This window comes from Nilaparvata lugens, chromosome 11 (genome assembly GCF_014356525.2).
Source record: "Nilaparvata lugens isolate BPH chromosome 11, ASM1435652v1, whole genome shotgun sequence".
In the NCBI taxonomy this organism is placed as follows: Eukaryota; Metazoa; Arthropoda; class Insecta; order Hemiptera; family Delphacidae; genus Nilaparvata; species Nilaparvata lugens.
Genome location: NC_052514.1, coordinates 30481889 through 30505790, shown reverse-complemented (window position 1 = coordinate 30505790; position 23902 = coordinate 30481889). Strand labels below are relative to the sequence as shown.

The following is a 23902-nucleotide window of genomic DNA, read 5'->3' as shown; positions in this document are numbered from 1 at the left end:
TAGTATAGAATAGAATCACAATTGATTTTTATCTTTGGGATTTACGTCAACTTGATAATTCCAAAACAAAAAACATTCAACTTTCACACCTATTTTACAAGAGTCCCCCACCATCAATGGGATTGATTCAAGTTAAATGGGATGAGAAGTGGACCTCAGTGGTCACGACATCGGCGATGGGAGCAAGTCCCCCCCCCTTAATAATCATTCTACGTAATAATGGATTTTACGTCCCCCCCCCCCAAGGAAAAACTCGAAAATTCAAATGAATGGGTTTGAATGAATGAGCTCACAATTTTTCAATTTTATTCAAATGACTTGAAATTCTAAAACTACATTTATTGAGTAGATATCTAAATTTCATCGACATTTTATTTATATTTCTAATTTTTTTACAGAATTACCCTATTTTACTAGTAAACTCATTCAGCAACATCCCCACCCCCTCTAGGTAATCAGCATAGGACCTTTCATGAGGTTTTACTATCATGTATGTGCCACATTATAGGCATATTGATGATAACAACTATTGTAATAGCCAAATAATATTTATTCACAAGGGAGAGTTTGAAAACTCATCTTCATTTCATTACAGATAGAGAACTTGTAACTGATGACAGAGATGACAAAAATATGCTGATTCAAGCAAAATTTTGATAAATTCCACTGTTTTCACATATGATTAACAGTCCAGGCAATGAATGCTCCAAATAATAATAATATCGAGTGACCTGGCTGGCTCAGGTCTGGTGTCAGAGTTTTCAGGTCGCAACTGATCAATTTCAGGGCCTCTGACATGACCTAACGACTGCTTTTTAGGCAGCCGGGACCGACGTCTTAACGTGTCCATCCGAAACACGGGAGTGGCCCAAAAAAGGTATAGAGGAAAAAGTTTGGAACACAGTTTTTGACTGCGTTTTTTCATTTCTGGCTTACACGCATGTATATTGGAGACAATGCATTTCAGCGACATAAGTGACGTAGCAAAAATGAAGCTAGATAAATTTACTACAAGTTTTGTTAAGTAGAGTTTTGTGATATCTCTTTCAATTTTCGATATATTCACTTTTAAAAGTGTAAAATCTTTGAAAAGACAGTTTTTCAACTTTCAAGGCTTATTACTCAACAACAATGCATCGAAAAAAATAAGTACTAGACGATGGTTTGTAGAGGATTAATTCTCTTCAATTTGATGTATTATTTCACCATTTTATGCTTTCCATCAATTGTATAGCAGCTTTAGTGTTGTGTGTGAAATACTCAATACATCAACAATAGATCATTCAATTATGTAATTTGGACACAATATCTGGAACACAATTTTTGACTCTGCATAATTAATGATTCTGCAGCTTCATTAAGACTAGTTAGGAGCTGAACATATTGTGGAGCGTGATTTGAAGGCTTCACACATGTAGGGTGAATCTTGTACTGAGTCAATGGTGTAGCGGCTATAAATTTTGTAATTGCGTGCGTGGACGCTGAATGTACACCAGACTGATTGATTCACTACAAGATTCAATACAATTGTCGGAATCGCGGGAGGCCTAAACGCTCGCTCACCCTTGATTCTTCTAATGTCAAATTGTATAGTGATGAAATTTTTATAAGTAGTGTAGCAATCGCTAAACACTGAAGACGGATACCTTAAAATTATTACCTGTGAAGAATGAGCATACAAAATCATACAGGTCGAGCAAAAATCCCGATGTAGATAATTTACGGGACTGCGTCTCTAATAAGTTCTGAAGGATTAAAATACGGTATTTGGACCAAATATCGTTCAGAATATATTTCGAGAACAGAGTCTTGTCGGGTTTTAAGCTCTATTGTAGGAATTTATATGATCTATGGCTGCCACTGCTGTACAATTGATGCGTTCGCTCCAAAGTCGAGGTAGGTAACAGATAAAAGCTGATATATGAGCAGGTAAGGACAAAGAATAAATATCTCGATCTGACCCCACTCGCTACATCCACTTAGACCTGTTCCAATATCCAGCTCAATTCAATTATTTCAATGATCGTATTCGATCGGTTCTTGATGATATAGAACGTATCAGACACAATAATTGACAGGCTTAAGAAATAATCGAACTCAGAAAGCGAATTAACAAAACTGAAATATATTACAATAAAATATGTAATCATACAGTGCAGGTTCAGAATTTGATTCACAGGTTGATAATAATTTAGCATTAACAGAATAGTTAAAAAATTTCTTGTGCTTGCATGATACCATGCGTGATTCAACAGAATTTTACGATTGATAAAATTGAACAATTTTGAAAGGATAGTGAAAAAAAGGAATTATAAAATATTTTTAAAAAATGTTCGGGGTCGTGGTTCAGGCAGCGGAGGATAGTTAATCAACTACAAATTCTTATAAATTCAATATGAATAAATTCTAGACTCTTAAATGCTAAAGCGCTTGTCGGCGTGGCCAATAATTTAACGAAGAAAAATTTATGTTTTTCTGCACTGAAATATTTTCGAAGCGTAGATTGGGGCCCCTTATGACTTATAACTCACGTGAAATTCCTTGGTAGTCGTGGTTTTCTTCTTTAGATCAAAAATCGTTTGATCGGCGGCAATCCAGGCTTCGGTTTCAGCACGTGGGGAATTTTAATTTAAATATCTCCTTCACCGAATTAATTAAGGGATAATTTACTTTAAGCTTTTAAATTTATCGATTGATGAGAACAGAAATTTACGAATAACAAATAAATTGGCCTAAAATATCGGCTCACAAATAGAACATTTAAAATCGAACAAGAAATTTTCACAAATAGGTCTTTGGTAACTATAAAAAAGAGATCTACATGGTGAGGATTTCAAAAGGGAAGTGCTGCTCTTTTCTCTAAGCTTTTAGGCTAGACCTTGCTTCTCAGAATCTCAATGTAATAATTTGCATAAAAATTTGCCATTGGTAGAACGCTTGTGACGTAAACATGACGTCAGTGGCAAGTAGTAGAATACAATTCCTTTAATTACAATAATAATTTAATTTAGGTAATCCTTAAAACTGCTTAATCTTATAGACATAGTTTCTCTCATACAATGTACATGTGCTAGTGTAACTGATAAGGCAGGGTTGGTGTCTGATAATAGATTAACATGTGTTGCTTTCAAACGATCACCGTCTTGGTGCTATTTCTATGCACTGTGATTGGCTTAGACCTGCCATAGAGATTTAATTACCATGTGGTTCAGTTGAATTAAATTATTAATAAATTAATATTCTTGTACAATTTTATTAGGTTTGAGATTATTATAATTAATTTCTGCCGTTTTATCAATAATATAATTTCATGCTATGACCTATTTAGTTACAATAAGACCTGACGTATAATATAATTTCTTAAATAATAAATAATTTCAACAATAATACATACATTTTATTTTTTATTTTGAAATTCTTGATCCTTTATTGATAGTTTTATAATTTTTAGGAATGATATTTTACCTTGCATGAAAACCGGCATGACATTTGACAATGCTTTGAATCAGTCAGCTGCGTTCGAACTGTTTTAAAAACATCTGATCGATGGTAAACAAAGTGTAACCTCAAAATCAGTGAGCGATTCATAAACAATTTGTGTTTTATTTGCAAAATAATTATAATTTTATTGAATAATTTTCCTAGAAAAATATTCAGTACAGAACGGTACTCTTATCAAATATACAGTTACTGATAAGTAAGTGTTATCGCTCGGTCGCTAACTATTCCTTTAGCAAATTCCTTCATTTTAAAAGGTAATCACAGTTTTTCTCTCTTTTCATGAGATCTATTTGAAAAATTCATCACACAAAAGCCCCCAGGATATTTTAAATAGGTAATTGGGAGACGAGTCGAAACAATGACTATTTGAAAAATCCGATATTGTGATGAATACACTATTTCATCTCCTTACTTCTACGAAAACTCAACACTTAACACTAAAAACAATATATCGTGCACTTTTGGCTACGAGAAAATAAATAATTGATTGTTCCTTTCATTGGATACAATCGAAATACAATAATTAATGAGGTCTCTTTGGATCCTTCATTAAAACAACTCCACAATTTCCACTCACGGGTGGCTTATGAGCAGACCCATAACTATAACAAATATACAAAATTTCACATATTACTTCTTAAGATTTGAATAGTATTCGCAACAAATATAGACTTTCATCATTTTTTCATGGTTATTACAAGTTTTGACTCTTTGGTTTGGCTTTTACATAAATTGGGTGAGAGTGTGATTTTACTTCGGTGACTTGACAATCGTCTACCGTTTGACTCGAGCAATTCCTTATTTGCGCTTAGTACGTTGCGTACAAACAGGGTTACACTTGAAATGGCTTTTTGATTTTTATCAATGTTGGTTACAAATATTAAGTCCTTAAGATTATATTTATCAATTTGAATTTCAATTCATGATCTTTTGATGCAACAGTAATAAATTTCACATTTGAAGGTAAGAATTTCATTTTCTTTGGAGTTTTTTAGAGATACATTCATATAACACAGAACATGCGCATTTCGTGCAAATTAACATAAATATATATTTTTGGTTGCGTTTTTTACTTATAATTCCACATTAAATAACAGGTTACAATAATTAACTAACGATATTGCTTGGATTCTATTAACATTGACTCCGTGATTTTGCACACATTGGTTGGTGGGGCGAAGAAAATTATCGGACAGGCTTTGGTTCTGAATAGATTTTTCTATTGATTCTGTATTTCGAGGTTAGATTTACACATTTTTTCAAATAAACTTTGTTTATTTTCTTTCCTCCTATTCACTGCTAATTTCATGTTATTTCTAATTTACAATTATTTTCTGTGGATAATATAATTCTTGTTTCTATTTTTCAGTTGTGCAGATGATACCAGGCGATTGTTTCGGTGATGATTGTAACATGAGGCGGATGGCTTGATTAGGTTGGTAAATTTTTAAAGTTGTTTCATAGTTTTAATTTCTTGACTTAGATTTGATAATAATTTCTTCATTTGATGTGGATTAATAATATTTCCTTATTAGCTGAGATGCGGCGAAGTTTAGGTTATGTTGATTATTAGGCTGTAGTAGAAAGATGCTGGTATGCAAAGATATGATTTGATGGGTAGGCTGTGATTATGAAGAAGTTTGATAATTGATGTAATTCACAACGTAGCTTCCAGTTAATTCAAAATGATTTCTTAAGCCCCCATCTAAATTTGATTCGGTGTCCTTCAAGGTTCCATTCCAATTTGCAACTATCCGTTTTATTAAAACTTGGCTTAAAACGAATGTGCCGGTGGTGTAAATCAATTCTTACAAACGTATTTCCTCTTTGTCGGCCGGTAACATGCAGTTTGATCTTTTTAAACCTGACATGCCGGTGGTGTCTGTGGGTTTTTTCAAATAATCCTTTCCTTTGTTGCATGCCGGTGTACAGTCTGTTTGATTTCAACCGGACATGACTGCGGTGATTGTAGGTCCTTCCTGATACCGTCTTCCTTTTTTCTTGCATGCTGGTAGGAAGCTTGATGTACGATTTTAGCCTAACATGACGGCGGTAGTTGTAGGTTCTCCTAGATATTCTTCTTCTTTCTTGAATTGTTTTGCTGCTTGTGTGTGGTCTTGACTTTATGCGGATTTTAATTGTTCTAATCTTGTTTTCTGATTGTTTTTGATGGATACTGATTTGATGTGTTGCAGGTGCTGTCCTTGGTGGATGGGAGATACGTGCGGTCGGCGGTCCGGGCTGCTCTTCCACTCGGCGGGCAACGTCCTTGGATTCCTGGTGTCCGGCGCGCGGTGGTACGGGATGTCCCTCTATGCCCTGGATGACGTCCTCAGCTTGGCGGGCGATGTCGTCCGGTCCCTCTCGGCGTTCTGCAGGGTGCGGCGCGACTTCAGCCTTGACATTTTCGGTAGGTTGGTCTTCCATACATGTATCACGTCCGCTTGCTTGTTTGACTTCCTTTATTTGGTCGTAGTTCTTATTTATATTGTTTAGTGTTTCGTTCAGTTGTTTCCTTTCTTTGATCATATCATTCAATGCTTCCAGGATGAGACTCATCTGTAACACGGAAGGGGTGGGTGTGTGGTCTTCGGATGGCGGCAATGGTTCTATGACATGAGATGCGGGCGTCTGGACCTCTGGAACGGCAATGCATGGGCGTTTATCCCGCGCGACATCTTCCGTCCTTGAAGTCGCCGATGTGGGTTCCAGGATGCGGTGTGGTACTTCCATAATTTATTGGATGATGTGAAGGTGCAAGTGCGTTGAAACGACCACAAACATGTGAGGTTATGTGAAACGATTATAAGTGAATGATCAGAAATTGAAATAGTGTAAAAAAAAAAAAAAATTTGTTGAAGTGAAGGAATACAAAAGTGTGCTTCAATAATATGTTCAGTGATGAAATGAATCAAGTTAGCAATATCGTTAACATAAAAATGATAATAACACACAGGATACAATGGACACTTATGCGGTAACGAAGGTACGTCTCTTATAATTTATTACTTTTATTATTATAAATATTTTACTCTTATAATTTCTTGCCGCAATTATATATATAGGGCTAGTATTCTTCGCAAAATTTTATATAAAAGCAGTGATGCTCTGCTTGAATTCCACAATATATCCGTGATTTAATTTTACTTCCCTCTTTATGCTTTAAAAATTTAAAAAAAATATAAATGACTTCAATCCTCTTTTCCATAAATTTTTTATAAATTGTTTTGGTGTAGACCTAATACTCTTAAATAGTATGACCTTTCTTATGGTATTTCTTATACCTATGACTTATAATATGACCAATTTTCGAATAACACAATAATAAAATTCTGAGTTCGATTCTTTCTCTAAAAATTCATCAATCGATAAATTTCTTTTCTGTTCAAAAATTGGGTATGGCACGTTTTGCTGTTTTGTATAACAGTGAACAGTTAATATTAAAATTGAAGAAATTCACAACCATGAATTTTTCAAAAAATTTTCCCGTTGTCAGCGCTATAGTATACTGAGCAACTAAATAATCCTCGTAGTCGATTATCCACCTCTTCAATGCCTATCACTGTTGGGCGCCAAATCATGTGGAGCGTGATTTGAAGGCTTCACACATGTAGGGTGAATCTTGTACTGAGTCAATGGTGTAGCGGCTATAAATTTTGTAATTGCGTGCGTGGACGCTGAATGTACACCAGACTGATTGATTCACTACAAGATTCAATACAATTGTCGGAATCGCGGGAGGCCTAAACGCTCGCTCACCCTTGATTCTTCTAATGACAAATTGTATAGTGATGAAATTTTTATAAGTAGTGTAGCGATCGCTAAACACTGAAGACGGATACCTTAAAATTATTACCTGTGAAGAATGAGCATACAAAATCATACAGGTCGAGCAAAAATCCCGATGTAGATAATTTACGGGACTGCGTCTCTAATAAGTTCTGAAGGATTAAAATACGGTATTTGGACCAAATATCGTTCAGAATATATTTCGAGAACAGAGTCTTGTCGGGTTTTAAGCTCTATTGTAGGAATTTATATGATCTATGGCTGCCACTGCTGTACAATTGATGCGTTCGCTCCAAAGTCGAGGTAGGTAACAGATAAAAGCTGATATATGAGCAGGTAAGGACAAAGAATAAATATCTCGATCTGACCCCACTCGCTACATCCACTTAGACCTGTTCCAATATCCAGCTCAATTCAATTATTTCAATGATCGTATTCGATCGGTTCTTGATGATATAGAACGTATCAGACACAATAATTGACAGGCTTAAGAAATAATCGAACTCAGAAAGCGAATTAACAAAACTGAAATATATTACAATAAAATATGTAATCATACAGTGCAGGTTCAGAATTTGATTCACAGGTTGATAATAATTTAGCATTAACAGAATAGTTAAAAAATTTCTTGTGCTTGCATGATACCATGCGTGATTCAACAGAATTTTACGATTGATAAAATTGAACAATTTTGAAAGGATAGTGAAAAAAAGGAATTATAAAATATTTTTAAAAAATGTTCGGGGTCGTGGTTCAGGCAGCGGAGGATAGTTAATCAACTACAAATTCTTATAAATTCAATATGAATAAATTCTAGACTCTTAAATGCTAAAGCGCTTGTCGGCGTGGCCAATAATTTAACGAAGAAAAATTTATGTTTTTCTGCACTGAAATATTTTCGAAGCGTAGATTGGGGCCCCTTATGACTTATAACTCACGTGAAATTCCTTGGTAGTCGTGGTTTTCTTCTTTAGATCAAAAATCGTTTGATCGGCGGCAATCCAGGCTTCGGTTTCAGCACGTGGGGAATTTTAATTTAAATATCTCCTTCACCGAATTAATTAAGGGATAATTTACTTTAAGCTTTTAAATTTATCGATTGATGAGAACAGAAATTTACGAATAACAAATAAATTGGCCTAAAATATCGGCTCACAAATAGAACATTTAAAATCGAACAAGAAATTTTCACAAATAGGTCTTTGGTAACTATAAAAAAGAGATCTACATGGTGAGGATTTCAAAAGGGAAGTGCTGCTCTTTTCTCTAAGCTTTTAGGCTAGACCTTGCTTCTCAGAATCTCAATGTAATAATTTGCATAAAAATTTGCCATTGGTAGAACGCTTGTGACGTAAACATGACGTCAGTGGCAAGTAGTAGAATACAATTCCTTTAATTACAATAATAATTTAATTTATGTAATTCTTAAAACTGCTTAATCTTATAGACATAGTTTCTCTCATACAATGTACATGTGCTAGTGTAACTGATAAGGCAGGGTTGGTGTCTGATAATAGATTAACATGTGTTGCTTTCAAACGATCACCGTCTTGGTGCTATTTCTATGCACTGTGATTGGCTTAGACCTGCCATAGAGATTTAATTACCATGTGGTTCAGTTGAATTAAATTATTAATAAATTAATATTCTTGTACAATTTTTATTAGGTTTGAGATTATTATAATTAATTTCTGCCGTTTTATCAATAATATAATTTCATGCTATGACCTATTTAGTTACAATAAGACCTGACGTATAATATAATTTCTTAAATAATAAATAATTTCAACAATAATACATACATTTTATTTTTTATTTTGAAATTCTTGATCCTTTATTGATAGTTTTATAATTTTTAGGAATGATATTTTACCTTGCATGAAAACCGGCATGACATTTGACAATGCTTTGAATCAGTCAGCTGCGTTCGAACTGTTTTAAAAACATCTGATCGATGGTAAACAAAGTGTAACCTCAAAATCAGTGAGCGATTCATAAATAATTTGTGCTTTATTTGCAAAATAATTATAATTTTATTGAATAATTTTCCTAGAAAAATATTCAGTACAGAACGGTACTCTTATCAAATATACAGTTACTGATAAGTAAGTGTTATCGCTCGGTCGCTAACTATTCCTTTAGCAAATTCCTTCATTTTAAAAGGTAATCACAGTTTTTCTCTCTTTTCATGAGATCTATTTGAAAAATTCATCACAATATTAAAAATCCTTATCCCTAACCCCTGTGCCAAAGGTGGAATACCACATCATTTTGTTAATAAGTTGACCTGCCTTGTCTGCTTTGAGAATTTCACACTCAACACTTGAGCTGCTATTACAATTGATGGAAATCATAAAATGATGAAATAATACATCAAATTGAAGATAATTGAATGCTCTACATATCATCGGTCACTACATATTTTTTCGATCCATTGTTGTTGAATAATAAGCCTTGAAAGTTGAAAAAGCTGGAAGAAAAACAGTCTTTTCAAAGATTTTAAACTTTTAAAAGTGAATATCTCGAAAACTAAAAGAGATATCACAAAACTCTAGTTAACAAAACTTGTAGGAAATCAATTTATCTAGCTTCTGTTTTGCTAAGTCAGTCAGGTCACTGAAATGCATTGTCTCCAATATACATGTGTGTAAGCCAGAAATGAAAAAAAAAACAACTTTTAAACCATCCTCAGCACAAGGGGTAGGGATGAGAACTTTTGATATGTTTACCTTCTAAGTAGTCCAAACCAAGCTGCGAAGTGAAATATTGTGTTCCAAAACTTCCCTCCAAATTCCCCTGTCAATAATTGATCTATTGTTGTTATACTGAAGATTGTACACTCAACACTATAACGGCTGTAACAATCGAAGGGAGATGCGTAAAATAATACATGAAATTGAAGAGAATAATTATGATGCTCTATGAGCTCATGATTAGCACGGACTTTTTCAGTCAATCTTTGAAAAGTTATAAGGCAAAACATGAAAAAATCGGAGCCGAAAGGGTTTTTCTTAAAATGTGACACCTTCGAGAGCACCTAGAAAACTAGAAGAGATATGGGAAAATGTTTCAAATGAAACTTGTAGGCTAATTTGTAAGCCTAAATTTTTTATTCCACAAAAATTTCCGAAAGACGCATATTGTTCGAGATATGTGTAGAAAACAAAATACGGTACTTTCAAACCACCCCCACCCCTTTAGCACAGGGGACTTTTGATTTTTTTATCCCCTTACTATCCTTAAAATAGCTGCGGGCACAAAAATTGTGTTCCAAACTTTTCCTTCTATACCTTTTTTGAGCATTCGTTGCCTGGACTAATAATGGTTACCATATAAACATTATTGTAACATTATGTACTGAACTGAATGGCTTTCTAGGAAATCTATTGCCGTTTTCAAATAAAGGTCAACTTGGATAATGAGCATGGATATGATAGCCTACATATTTATTTGTGAAACACCATCAACATTGATATTTGAATTAGATAACATGATTTTTTCAATGAAAGGATATGATCATTAATCAAGATCTTGGGATTTAATACATTTTTACCTTAGCATTTGCTATTCGCACGTCATTATCATCTCTCCATACAACCCTATCATTGTATCGTTTACGGTTTAAGAATTTACACTCAACACTATAACGGCTGCAACAATCGCAGAGAGATGCGTAGAATAATGAAAAAATACATGAAATTGAGGAGAATATGATGCTCATGATTAGCACGGATTTTTTCAATCAATCTTAAAAAAGTTATAAGGCCAAAATGATGAAAAATCGGAACCGGAAGGGTTTTTCTTCAAAATGTGACATCTTCGAGAGCTCATTGACCGAACGTAGTGAGGTCTATTGTTTTAGCTCGAATTTTCTTTCGTCTGTCAGTAACGCATTTACGGCCAAACGCGTTGATAGAACTCGAGATTTGGCAGAAATATTCCGTTTTCATCTGTGCTTCGATATACACAAGCTTTTTTGAAATTTTGCATTTTAAGGATAATATGAAAGTAAAAGGAATTCCTCCTTACTCCGATATCACTAAATAAATAAATATATATTGTGAAGCTGTATTTTACTCGCCTCACATATGTAGGATGAATCCTGTACTGGATCAATGGTGTAGAGGCTATAAATTTTGCAATGCGTGTGTGGACGCTGAGTGTACACCAGACTGATTGACTCACTACAAGATTCAATACAATTGTCGGAATCGCGGGAGGCCTAAACGCTCGCTCACCCTTGATTCTTCTAAGGACAGATTGTATAATGATGAAATTTTTTATAAGCAGTGTAGCGATCGCTAAACACTGAATACGGATACCTTAAAATTATTACCTGTGAAGAATGAGCATATAAAATCATACAGGTCGAGCAAAAATCCCGATGTAGATAATTTACGGGACTGCGTCTCTAATAAGTTCTGAAGGATTAAAATACGGTATTTGGACCAAATATCGTTCAGAATATACTTCGAGAACAGAGTCTTGTCGGGTTTTAAGCTCTATTGTAGGAATTTATATGATCTCTGGCTGCATCTGCTGTACAATTGATGTGTTCGCTCCTAAGTCGAGGTTGGTAACAGATAAAAGCTGATATATGAGCAGGTAAGGACAAAGAATAAATATCTCGATCTGACCCCACTCGCTACATCCACTTAGACCTGTTCCAATATCCAGCTTAATTCAGTTATTTCAATGATCGTATTCGATCGGTTCTTGATGATATAGAACGTATCAGACACAATAATTGACAGGCTTAAGAAATAATCGAACTCAGAAAACGAATTAACAAAACTGGAATATATTATAATAAAATATATGATCATACAGTGCAGATTCAGAATTTGATTTACAGATCGATAATAATTTAGCATTGACAAAAGGAGTTAAAAATGTTCTTGTGCTTGCATGATACCATGCGTGATTCGACAGAATTTTACAATTGATAAAATTTAACAGTTTTGAAAAAATAGTGAAAATAAATTATAAAATATTTTTAAAAAAGTTTGCTCGGGGTCGTGGTTCTGGCAGCGGAGGATAGCTAATCAAACTACAAATTCTTAGAAATTCTATATGGATAAATTCTAGGCTCTTAAATGCTAAAGCGCTTGTCGGCGTGGCCAATAATTTTAACGAAGAAAATTTTATGTTTTTCTGCACTGAAATATTTTCGAAGCGTAGATTGGGGCCCCTTTTAACTTATAACTCACGTGAATTTTCCTTGGCGGACGTGGTTTTCTTCTTTAGATCAAAAATCGTTTGATCGGCAGCGGATCCAGGCTTCAGTTTCAGCACGTGGGGAATTTTTAATTTAATATTTCCTTCACCAAATTAATTAAGGGATAATTTACTTTAAACTTTTAAATTTATCGATTGATGAAAAATAAATTTACAAATAACAAATAGATTGGCCTAAAATATCGGCTCACAAATAGAACATATAAAATCGAACAAGAAATTTTTACGAATAGGTCTTGGTAACTATAAAGAGATCTGAACGGTGAGGATTTCAAAAGGGAAGTGCTGTCTTTTCTCTCAGCTTCTTGGCTAGACCTTTCTTCTGAGAATCTCGATGTAATAATTTGCATGAAAATTTGCCACTGGTAGAACGATTGTGACGTAGACGTGACGTCAGTGGCAGGCAGTAGAATATAATTCCTTTAATTACAATAATAATTCAATTTATATAATTCTTAAAACTGCTTAATCTTCTAGACATAGTTCCTCTCATACAATGTACATGTGCTAGCGTATATGATAAGGCGGGTTTGTTGTCTGATAGTAGATTAGCATGTGTTGCTTTCAAACGATCACCTTTTTGGTGCTATTTCTATGCACTATGATTGGCTTAGGCTTGCCAAAGAGATTTAATTACCATGTGGTTCAGTTGAATGAATCATTAATAAATTAATATTCTTATACAAATTTTATTATGTTTGAGACTGTTATAAGTAATTTCTGCCGTTTTATCAATAATATACTGTTCATGCTATGACCTAGTTAGTTACAATAAGACCTGACATATAATATAATTTCTTAAATAATAAATAATTTCAACGATAATACATACATTTTACTTTTTTATTCGAAATTCTTGGTCCTTTATTGATAGTTTTATAATTTTTAGAAATGGTATTATATCTTGCGTGAAGCCAGCATGACATTTGACAATACTTTGAATCAGTCAGCTGCGTTCGAACTGTTTTAAAAACATCTGATCGGTAGTAAACAAAGTGTAACCTCAAATTCAATGAGCAATTCGTAAATAATTTGTGCTTTATTTGCAGAATAATTATAATTTTATTGAATAATTTTTCTAGAAAATATTCGGTACAGAACGGTACTCTTATCTAATATACAGTTACTGATAAGTAAGCTTTATCGCTCGGTCGCTAACTATTCCTTCAGCAAATTCTTTCATTTTAAAAGGTAATCACAATTTTCTCTCTTCTCATGAGGTCTATTTAAAAAATTCATCACAATATATATATATATATATATATATATATATATATATATATATATATATATATATAATCTACTCTGAAGATAGGATTAATCAGACTATAGAATTATTCGTAATCAATCAACTGCCAAGTGATTACACAGATGTTGAGAAGCCAGTCTACTTCAGTATTTCTAAAGGTCTATTATAGTTTCAATCAAATATCTCGGGAACTGTTGAGGAAATCAAGAAATTCCACAAAACAAAAAGTGTAGAGAATTTATCACGCTTTATCTTGGTTTAGTTATGTCGGTTCAACTCTTTGTTTTCAAGACATGAGCGTGGAAGCAAAAGGTTGAAAATGCAACTTTTAAACCACCCTCATCCCCTTAGCACATGAGTTACGAATGGGGACTTTTTATATGTTCTCCTCCTAACTAGTCTCAACAAAGCTGCAGAGTCAAAAATTGTGTTCAAAACATTTCCTTCAAATTCCTTTGTCAATTGGTCTATTTTTGCTAAACTGGAGTTTTCACACTCAACACTAAAGCTGCTGCAACAGTGTTGTAGGGAAATGCGTAAAAGTGTGAAATTATACATCAAATTGAAGAGAATTCAATGCTCAATAAGCTAATGATCAGTATGGATTTTTCTCATCGATTTTTAAAAAGTTATAAGAGCAAAAATAGAAAAAAATTGGAGGCAAACGTGTTTTTTTCAAAATGTCACACCTTTAAGAGCGGATATCTCGGAAACTGGAGAAGATATGGAAAATGTTCAGGAATGAATATTGTAGGAAATTATGTAAGCTTCAATTTTGTATATAACAGACTATACAACTCTTTGTGTATAAGATACATAGTGTCCATAAGATACATAGTTTCGTGTTATATGCGAGAAACCAAAAAATGGTACCTTTGAACCACCCCCATCCCCTTAGCACAAGGGGTAGGGGTGGGGACTTTTGATATGTTTACCTCCTTACTACCCTAAACAGAACTGTGGGGTCAAAAATTGTCTTCCAAACTTTTCCCTCTATACCCTCTTTTGAGCATTCATTGCCTGGACTATAATTCTTGAGGAAGGCAAAAAATCGAACGTCCAAAAATCGATGTGAGTGTAACTGGCGTAAAACGTTGTTATCTCTAAATGTTACTTTTACTTATGTTGAATGACATTATAATTATATTTATCTATCATTTTTCCAACAGATGATGATGATGGGGAAGATATAATTTCTATAATGACTAAACCAATAGTGAAGTATTTAGATTGAGGGAAACTGTTGAGATTGAATAATAGACAAATATCAATTGAAGACGCCTTTATTGATATGAATTCAATTAGGAACACTCATATTTGAAAATTATTGTTATAGGAAGAAGAATAAAGAGTATCTTCTCTATCTTAATTATTAGTAGGCTAATGCTTGAGGATATGCTGGTTCTGCACCAAAATTAGGTCCATAGTATCCAGCTGACCCTGGAGCAACTACTGCTCCATAGTATTCACCTGGCACTGAAGCTACTGGTCCATATGGCCCTCCTTCTCCATTGTATCCAAAAGATGAGGCGCCATATCCGAAATATGACCTTTTCGTGTCATATCCGGTAGTGCGTACGGTGTCGTGTCCGCCCAAACCATTGGGATAAGTGTAGCTGCCAGAGTCGTATAATCTTAATGAGGGGCTGTAGCGGAGAGTACCAGGACCAGTTTGGAATGGTGAACCGGCCCAAGGGGGAGACACCTTACTATAACCTCGTCCAAAGGGATAGTATCCTTGACCATATCGATATCCGAGTGAAGCAGGTCCATATCCAGCTCCAGCTGGACCAAATCCTTGATCAAATCCTGTACCATCATATGCTGCAGGACCATAATAAAGTGCCTGTGCACTGCTCTCTTGAGCTGGCAGAAGAGTTGCCAATGCCAAGATAACGAACGCCTGCAAAAACACAACAATTCAATTAAAACTTGATCAACCAAAAAGGATCAAAACGGATTCCATTTATACATAGTATTATTAAAGCCCCATTAAAATGTTAAAAGTTGACCTTGAATGATCATTACCTAACGGTAACCCATACACAGAGTTGGTGAAAATTATGGTAACAGCTTTATATTTATTTCAAAATTATAAATGACAGTCTATTTCCTTGGAGATCCTATTCATATGAAGAAGTAAATAATTTTTTGTAAAAAAAATTTTTTCTCACCATCTTGGACCCGTCATATTGAGTCCAACTTCACTTTTTTAAATGAGATACATGATTCCGATACATAATTTCAAGAGAAAATGGATGAGAGATATCCCTGTAACTTACTTTGAAACAAAGTGTTTCTACTTCAACAGAGATTTAAAAAATAAAATAATTAAATATATATTTATGTAATAGTACTCGTTAAAATAGGAATAATCCCAGTTTTGTGTTATGGTACATTTTATCCACATCTTATATCACACTTATGAGAATTTGTCTTCAGATTTGAGATCATTTTAATTATGCTCTTATATTATCAATGAAATAAAACAAAATATGTTGTATATTCTACTGGAATGGTTGTATTGCTACAAAACATGGGTTTCAATATTCGAAGCGATAAAGGTAGGCTGAGGTAAATATGATTGGGCCTATTATATTTTTTATATAAATTGGTTATGCCTATGACAAAAGGTCACTCTCGAGTGTTATCGGATGGGCACGTTAAATTGTCGGCCCCGGATGATTTATAACGACAATTATGTTGTTTAGTAGTACGGTATTCTAGATATTTCAATTCACGATAGTATGATGATAAAAATTGTTCTTTTTAGAACAATAATGAATTTTAAAGAAAAATAAATTATTCTTGGCCGTTTTATTCCACAGCAGTCCAGGCTCGCGGCAAACCAATTCACAACTATGACTAGGAGATGAGGGACTCCAGGCCTATCAAATGGAGAACAGATTAAACGCATATTGAGGATGGGAAACAATAATTATTGCCAAGCTGAGTTTTCTTTTATGAAATTGTTGAACATCATTACTGTAAACTTTGCGACGTATCTCGGTATACCAAGGTAATGTGATCTATCAATTTATATTGTCATTGGAATTCATAAAATACTTTACTAAACGAATATGGGTCCATTATAATTGAGAATAGTGTTATTTTCATGTGTGTAATATTTTGTGAAGTGCTCATCTATTTTTTTTATAATAAATTTAAAAAGTTGTATTGTGTTCGCTTGAATTATTCTTGAGTTCATTCCATTAGATGAGAATACTGAATAACTTGTAATAGAATTTCCTTATTGTTATTAATTATTAGCAATTAATGAATTAATCCAGCATTTTTGGAAAATCGTTGCTTGACAAAATTTCTTTGATTAAAAATGTCTTACCAGAAAACAAAACTCTGATGATTTCTATTAATCTTGATTAGTAGGCAATGATTACTGATCTTAGGCTACACAGGTACAATTCCTATAATAAGAAAGACTATACTGATAATAGTAAATTAACTATTAATTTTGCAACCTTTCTGGAACTCAGTTGAAGTTGAAATTTATTCATGGAGCTAAGATGGAGTTTTAATTGAGATTTATCAACAAGAAATGTCCAACAGTCATTGATCAACGTAACGATTGAAATAAATCGCATAATTGATTGAACAAAACATCATAGACAAGACAAACCCGATAAATAGGCCTACTACAAAATAACTGATAATAAAACATGCAAAAATACAGCAGTGATTAATACGAAAAGGTACAGTAAATGAATGGAAAGATGATAACGTGATTCAGTAATGAGAAATAGTGATGATAGGAAAAGTATCTGCCAAATCCAAGCAATCAACCATCTATAATATTTATATTTACCAAGTTAAGTCTGTGTCCCATTGTAGTAGATTTAGATGAAGAAGTAGGTCCACTGAATGATATTTTCCAACTGTTCCCCTTTGCTTAAATACTCATCAGCCATTCGTTCAGCTCGCTTTAGCGCTAGTTTTTGATATGTATGAAAAGAATTCTGAGTTGACCGAGACAAATTATTTTTACGCTCATTAGCACCCCTAAACTGGGAGTTGACATTAATTTGCATTCAATATGAATTGAGAATGCTATCAATATAATATACTCAATGTGGTACTATTATTAGAAAACTTTAAATTAACACAAAGCACATGCATATCAAATTCGTAAGTTACAATAATTGATTGTACATTCATCATTCATATACAATTTCAATATTGTAGCCTATACCATATCTGTATGAATATTTGAAAAGTGGAAATTTCCAGAGCCGGTGCTAGGTTTTACTTCCTATTTTATTAAATATTTCCTATTTTTGGACGCTATTCACCTCTATAGCTAACAGATTAATCATTTTTGGTCGTTCAGACACACAAATTATATCAATTATACACCAATTATATCTAGGCTACCAATATTTTGTCATTATTCATTCATGAAACACTCTAACCCTCACACTTGCTACGGCATCACAATCGAAAAAAAATCGAGAATATGTCAATATGAATACTAATATTCTATTCTGGAAAAGTAGAAAAAAACAAGAAAAAAGAGAATATTCGTAAATCCGTAAAATAATGGAATGATACATGAAATTGAAGAGAATACGATGTTTTATAAGCATCATGATCAGCACAGATTTTTCAATCAATCGTTGAAAACTTATAAGGCCAAAAAGATGAAAAAATCGGAGCTGGAAAAGTTTTCTTCAAAATGTGACATCTACGAGAGCTCATACCTAGCAAATTATGAGAGATATTGAAAAATGTTACAAACTTGTAGGCTAGTTTATGAGCTTTAATTTTGTATTCCAATAACATTTTCGAAGTCGAATATTTTTCGAGATATACCGTATGCAAAAAAACAAAATATGGTACATTCAAACCACCCACACCCCTTTAGCACAGGGGGTAGGAGTGAGGACTTTTGATATGTTCACCCCCTTACTATCCCTAAAAGAGCTATGGGGTCGAATATTGTGTTAGTCTTTCCCTCCATTTCCCCTTCCAAACCTTTCCCTCTATAATCTTTCGTTGACTGGACTACAAAGGGTTAAATTTGTGAGCTAAGTTACTGTAAATGTTTACTAAAGCTGCGTTTACACCAAAGAACAAAATGTTAATAACTTAATCCCTATAGATTCTATTACCTACATTGAACGTAACTTATCATACAAATGATGAACATATGTGTTTGTCAAGTTCCGTTCAATCTAATAGAATCTATAAGGATTAAGCTATTAACATTTTGTTAATTGTCTGGTGTAAATGCATCTTAACCCTTAAAAATGAGTTAATTTTGATAGTTTAGATTATTACTTAGTTTAGTACCTATTTACCTCATATGCGATGCTGTTTCCATAATTTTCATAACATATAACCAAGAATAGATGCAAAAGCTGTTGAGGTCAGGAATTGGAGGAGTGCTGCCATGGATGGAGTAGAACGGAGGCAAAACTTAGAGGAGGCCCCAAGATCTGCTTTGGATTGTCGAGCCAATGATGATGATGATGATAATAACCAAGAGCCGGTGAATATTAGAAAATTACAATAGTATTGTTAAATCAGAACACATTTCTGTCTTTTTCCTTGCTCACAAGCTTCATAGTTACAAGGTCTACAGTAGTATTTCTTTTCAGCCTATAATATTGCATGAATAATCAGTTTTCATCTTCATCATTTTATAGTTAGTATATAATATTATATTTCTGTATATTTCTTCTATTCTCATATTTTCCATCTCCTTTTTATTGAAAACTGTATCTTGTTGAAAATTATTATATTCTGTGAAGTAGGCAAAATGGGTTTCTACCTTTTGTTTCCATGAATAAATGAATAAATTCTTATTCAATGCATAACTCAATAAAATGGAGTACCGTACCAATATCCGTTAAATTAAATTTGTGACTGTTTATTTTTCGTCTTCCAAATGCAATAATTTAATTATTCTACCCTTATCCACTGAATTGACTGGATTTCTCTTTATAGGCCGACTTCAGAAGTAGTTTTGCAACTTTCTTCATTTCAACTGACCTTCAGGAAATACAAAAAAACCTTCAATTTAAAAAAACCAATGAAGAATTTCATGCTTTTTGTGAGAAAATAGTATGGAAACTTGAATTTTAAGAATGTTTTCGAAAGTCATGTTTCTTGATCGTGTATCTTGATTTGATGTGCATGGATTTTCTATTGATATTCAACTTTAATTGGAAATTCAAGAGGTTCCATGGCCAAGCCTACGGTTCAATACAAAGAAATCTAGAATATCACGTTCAATTCAACGGTATTAATAATATTTTTCAATAAAGAATTTCTCAAAACTCTCCTAATCTGGCATGATACGGATTAGATATGGGTGAAACTTGAATTTTTCCTCTATCACTGATGCTTTTGGGGGATCAGGGTGACGAATCAAGCTAGTATTTATAGAGTCCCAAGTCAGATATATCATCACACTTCTTCTGTGGAGAATCATCAGCTTGTTCGCCTCTAGAAGCTCTACTACTTCCTCAAGATGACTTCGAAACTATTCTTCGTAAGTTTCCAATTTAATCTGTCATTTTTCAAAACAATATTATGTTCATTTTAAATTTTAAATTAAATGTATATTGAATACCAAGGTACCTAGAATACAGGTACATTGTTGGATACTGTATTATATTATTCGTCTATAGGCTACAGCAGTGATGAAATTTGAAGAATTGGAAATAGTAAAAAGATTGTTTCCAAATGAAACCACATGAAAACTCCCACATTGACTTGAAAATAATTATATTGACTTTAGGTACATTCAGGTCTTACATGAATTAAAACTTAAAATAGTAGAGAGTTTGTTTGCTGAAGGCTGTGTGCATTAATAGAATAATTTATTCACAGATGTATTTCGAATTATCATCAATAAAAAATTAATATTCCACTTGCGGTATCAAAACAGTGCTCAGCTATAAAAATGTGAGTACTTCTTCTTCTCAACCTTTTCCTACTGAGGTGGGGTCGGCGTTTCGGGTCGGTCGCTTCCAGAAGTCTCGGTCGTGAGCTTCGTTTGATGTTAGTCCCTTCTCCACAAGATCTTGAGTGATACAATTTTTCCATTTCTTCCTAGGTCTTCCCCTCTTTCTAGTGCCTTCGACATTTCAAGTGGTCGATCTTTCCTCCCACATAATCGTCCTCCCTTCTCTCCACATGTTCACCAATTCATCCAGGCTGTATTCACTCGATGTGCTATTTCGTTGTCCAGTTCTCCGTCTTTATCTTTATGAGTACATAATTTGCGGTCTCTTGAAATATTTAGTAACTAACTAATTACAAGCATAGGTATCAGGTACGATACTCATCCATTATAACATAATAGATTGAGAACAAAAGTATAATGTATTACGTCTTCTAAATATAAAATAAATAATATGATGTATAATATATATCTTGAATAATATATTCAGATATGTATAAAGCCTATTAAATATATTTCATCTACACAGTGACAAAATTTTAATTAACTGATAGAATTTGAAATACGTAGCTATATAGCTAGGGTTACCAGACGTCAGGATTTCGTCCGGATAGTCTGTATTTGAAAAGCCTGTCCGGTTTGACGTCAGGATATGTGAAATGTCCGGATTTCACTTATAGGAACTGAAAATGTAGTCTAATTGGGGAACTATTTATTCTATTTATTTACAATGCAAATGACACTAATGTAATAACATTGAAAGATGAAATAATAAGGTAGTCCTTGTGCTACTTTTCTTCCAAATTTATAAGTGACTAAGTCCAAGATAAGGTTAGAATTTCACGTGTACAATTTTTATAAAATTTTAGTCCAAAATAAACATTAAAACTATAATAGTACCGGTATGATAGAATTTTAGCGTTCATCACTATTCCACCGTCCACTTAAGTTTTGAAAATGTTAAACCAGCATAGAGTTTCCCAACAACAGATGAAAAACAAGTATCTGCGATTTGTTCCAAAAGCAATATGTGTCCTATGTTCAAGAAAACAACATGAAAATTTCTACTCCAATCAATTTTTCATTCCATTATCTAATTGGAAAAATATCTTTGTTATTCTCACTTGCTGATAACAATAGCTTATAAATTAGTTTCAATCATTTATCTTCAAATGAATAATGTTTCTGAATTTAATTAACAGTTACCTAGTGTTTTGTTGAGATGTAGTGAATAATGATGAAATGATGTACATTGATTGGGGCTCAATTGATAACTCAAATAGAGATTAACACTGGGCATAGTAGAGAGATTGAATGGGTGGGCTTTGATTATAGAATATGGTTACACGATGAATTTTGATAAATATTTGCCGTCTGTGCCGTATTCTGTTTTTCAAAGAGTCAATGCTGCACTCGGAAAAACAACTAATGCATGAGTAAATTTTGATTTCTCATCAGATTTGAGCATACCTAACTTCTCCATTACAAAAACGATGTAGGCCCATCGAAATTATATTGTGACTTAATTGTTTCCCAGTACCTCAGATTGAGAAGAAGCAGTGAATTGATATGACATGATTTAGTTGGAAGTTGGTGTTTGATATGAGTGAGCATCACTGTTAGATTGTTTGTGTGTTTGTTGCAGGTTGTTGCTGCCTTGGCACTAGCAGTACTCCTGCCAGCACGGGAGAGTGATGCCCAGCTACTCCCCTACTCTTACTCATCTCCAGATGCATATTATGGTGCTGATGGATATGGTGCACCCGCATATCCTGTTTATGGTGCTGCACCCACATATGGATATGGATATACTGCACCCGCAAATGGATATGGATATCCTTCACCCGGATATGGATATACTGTGGAGAGAGGAGTTCAATGCAAATCTTATCAAAGATATTATCCAAATTATTCTTATGGATATGGGTATGGATATCCAGCATATGGATATGGGTATGGATATCCAGCATATGGATATGGATATGGAAATTCACCATACGGATATGGAAATCCAGCTTATGCAAATCCAGGATATGGATATCAAGCTTATCCAGCTTATGCAGGATATGCTGGAAATCCAGCAGGATATGGATTTGCAGCTTAGGCAAATCCAGGAATTAGATATGGGTATGCAAATGGTATTGGATATCCAGTAAATGAATATTAGCAACCATTTGCTCCTGCATATTAAGTAGCCATTGAAGATTTCATTAATTTAGCTTAAAAATTATTATCCACAGATTCTGAATATCATCATTCATTGTGGTAGTTCTCCTGTTGTAACTCAATTAATATGATCTGTCATCAATATAATAACTGCTGGAAAGTATATTGTATTTTATTTCAAATCTTGCTCCACACAATGGTATGATCATTTATTTGTAGTATATCCTTTCTCTTAAAAAGTGTACACATATTCAGTTAGAGGGCACACTGGAGACTACCAGAAAACCTCCAAATCTTGATATCCCCCCTGGCACTCCTGTGACACCCCAAACATTTTCGACACATTTCAATCAGCCTCGCACAGAAAATTCAATAGTAGCTTTTTTCGATCAGCTTCTGGAGATCAGTTAGTTTATATCCATAGTTAAATGTTGACCAAATTCAAAGGGCAACCCAGGAAAGGTCATTTTTGCCGAAAATATGAAGATTTCCAATATATGGAACATTTTCAGCCAACACTACTCGTTTCCTGTTAAAAGTGAAAACAGAATTTGTTGCGTAGCACATTGAAGGTCACAGGTAAAACTACATTCCTTGAAAATTCTACCCCCTGGCACCCCTACCTAGACATGTAGGTCAATATACACATGAGAAAGGGGATATGTAGTTCTGATTCTTCAATATATTGTTTGGATAAGTCCAGAACAAATTTTTTCATGCAAAATTTCCTTGTGCTAGATACAGAGTGGCCCTAAAATCCTCTTTTTCTGGTTCATTTTCCAGTTTTCAGCTATTTCCGCCAAATCCTGTAATCTAACAGAAAAATTCGCTCTTGCCTTTTTTTAGATCATGAAATATAATGATTGTAATGAAGTGACATCATTCCAAACCCTCTATCTTTGTCGAGGCGGTTCAAAATCATGCATCATGAGTCAAATTCGGTCAAAAAATAGTAAATTCATCCTTGAGTGTACTTCAACCAGTATTTCAATACACAAAAATAACCAATTTCTATATTCAAAGCTATGTATCCC

The 23902-nt window shown here is 33.8% G+C and overlaps 2 protein-coding genes across 2 annotated transcripts; one reads left to right on the top strand and one right to left on the bottom strand.

The window, feature by feature from the left end:
- Positions 1 to 15044: 15044 nt before the first annotated feature.
- LOC111052671 (shematrin-like protein 1) lies at positions 15045 to 17820 on the bottom strand. Its single transcript, XM_022339417.2, has 2 exons — positions 17601 to 17820; positions 15045 to 15680 (listed from the first exon to the last, which is right to left on the bottom strand). Exons 1-2 carry the CDS (start codon positions 17619 to 17621, stop codon positions 15150 to 15152), a joined length of 552 nt encoding a protein of 183 aa, XP_022195109.2. The 5' UTR covers positions 17622 to 17820; the 3' UTR covers positions 15045 to 15149.
- A 2250-nt stretch (positions 17821 to 20070) lies between these two features.
- On the top strand, positions 20071 to 23031 carry LOC111052670 (keratin-associated protein 19-1). Its single transcript, XM_022339416.2, has 2 exons — positions 20071 to 20288; positions 22348 to 23031. The coding sequence occupies exons 1-2, from the start codon at positions 20268 to 20270 to the stop codon at positions 22804 to 22806; spliced, it is 480 nt and encodes a 159-aa protein (XP_022195108.2). The 5' UTR covers positions 20071 to 20267; the 3' UTR covers positions 22807 to 23031.
- Positions 23032 to 23902: the final 871 nt, after the last annotated feature.

Bases quoted from the DNA above. Each gene is read 5' to 3' on its own strand.
- LOC111052670 (XM_022339416.2), top strand. From the start codon at position 20,268: ATGACTTCGAAACTATTCTTC. The intron at 20,289-22,347 runs GTAAGTTTCCAA...TGTTTGTTGCAG, and splicing joins TGACTTCGAAACTATTCTTC to GTTGTTGCTGCCTTGGCACT.
- LOC111052671 (XM_022339417.2), bottom strand. From the start codon at position 17,621: ATGGGACACAGACTTAACTTG. The intron at 15,681-17,600 runs GTAAATATAAAT...GTGTTTTTGCAG, and splicing joins TGGGACACAGACTTAACTTG to GCGTTCGTTATCTTGGCATT.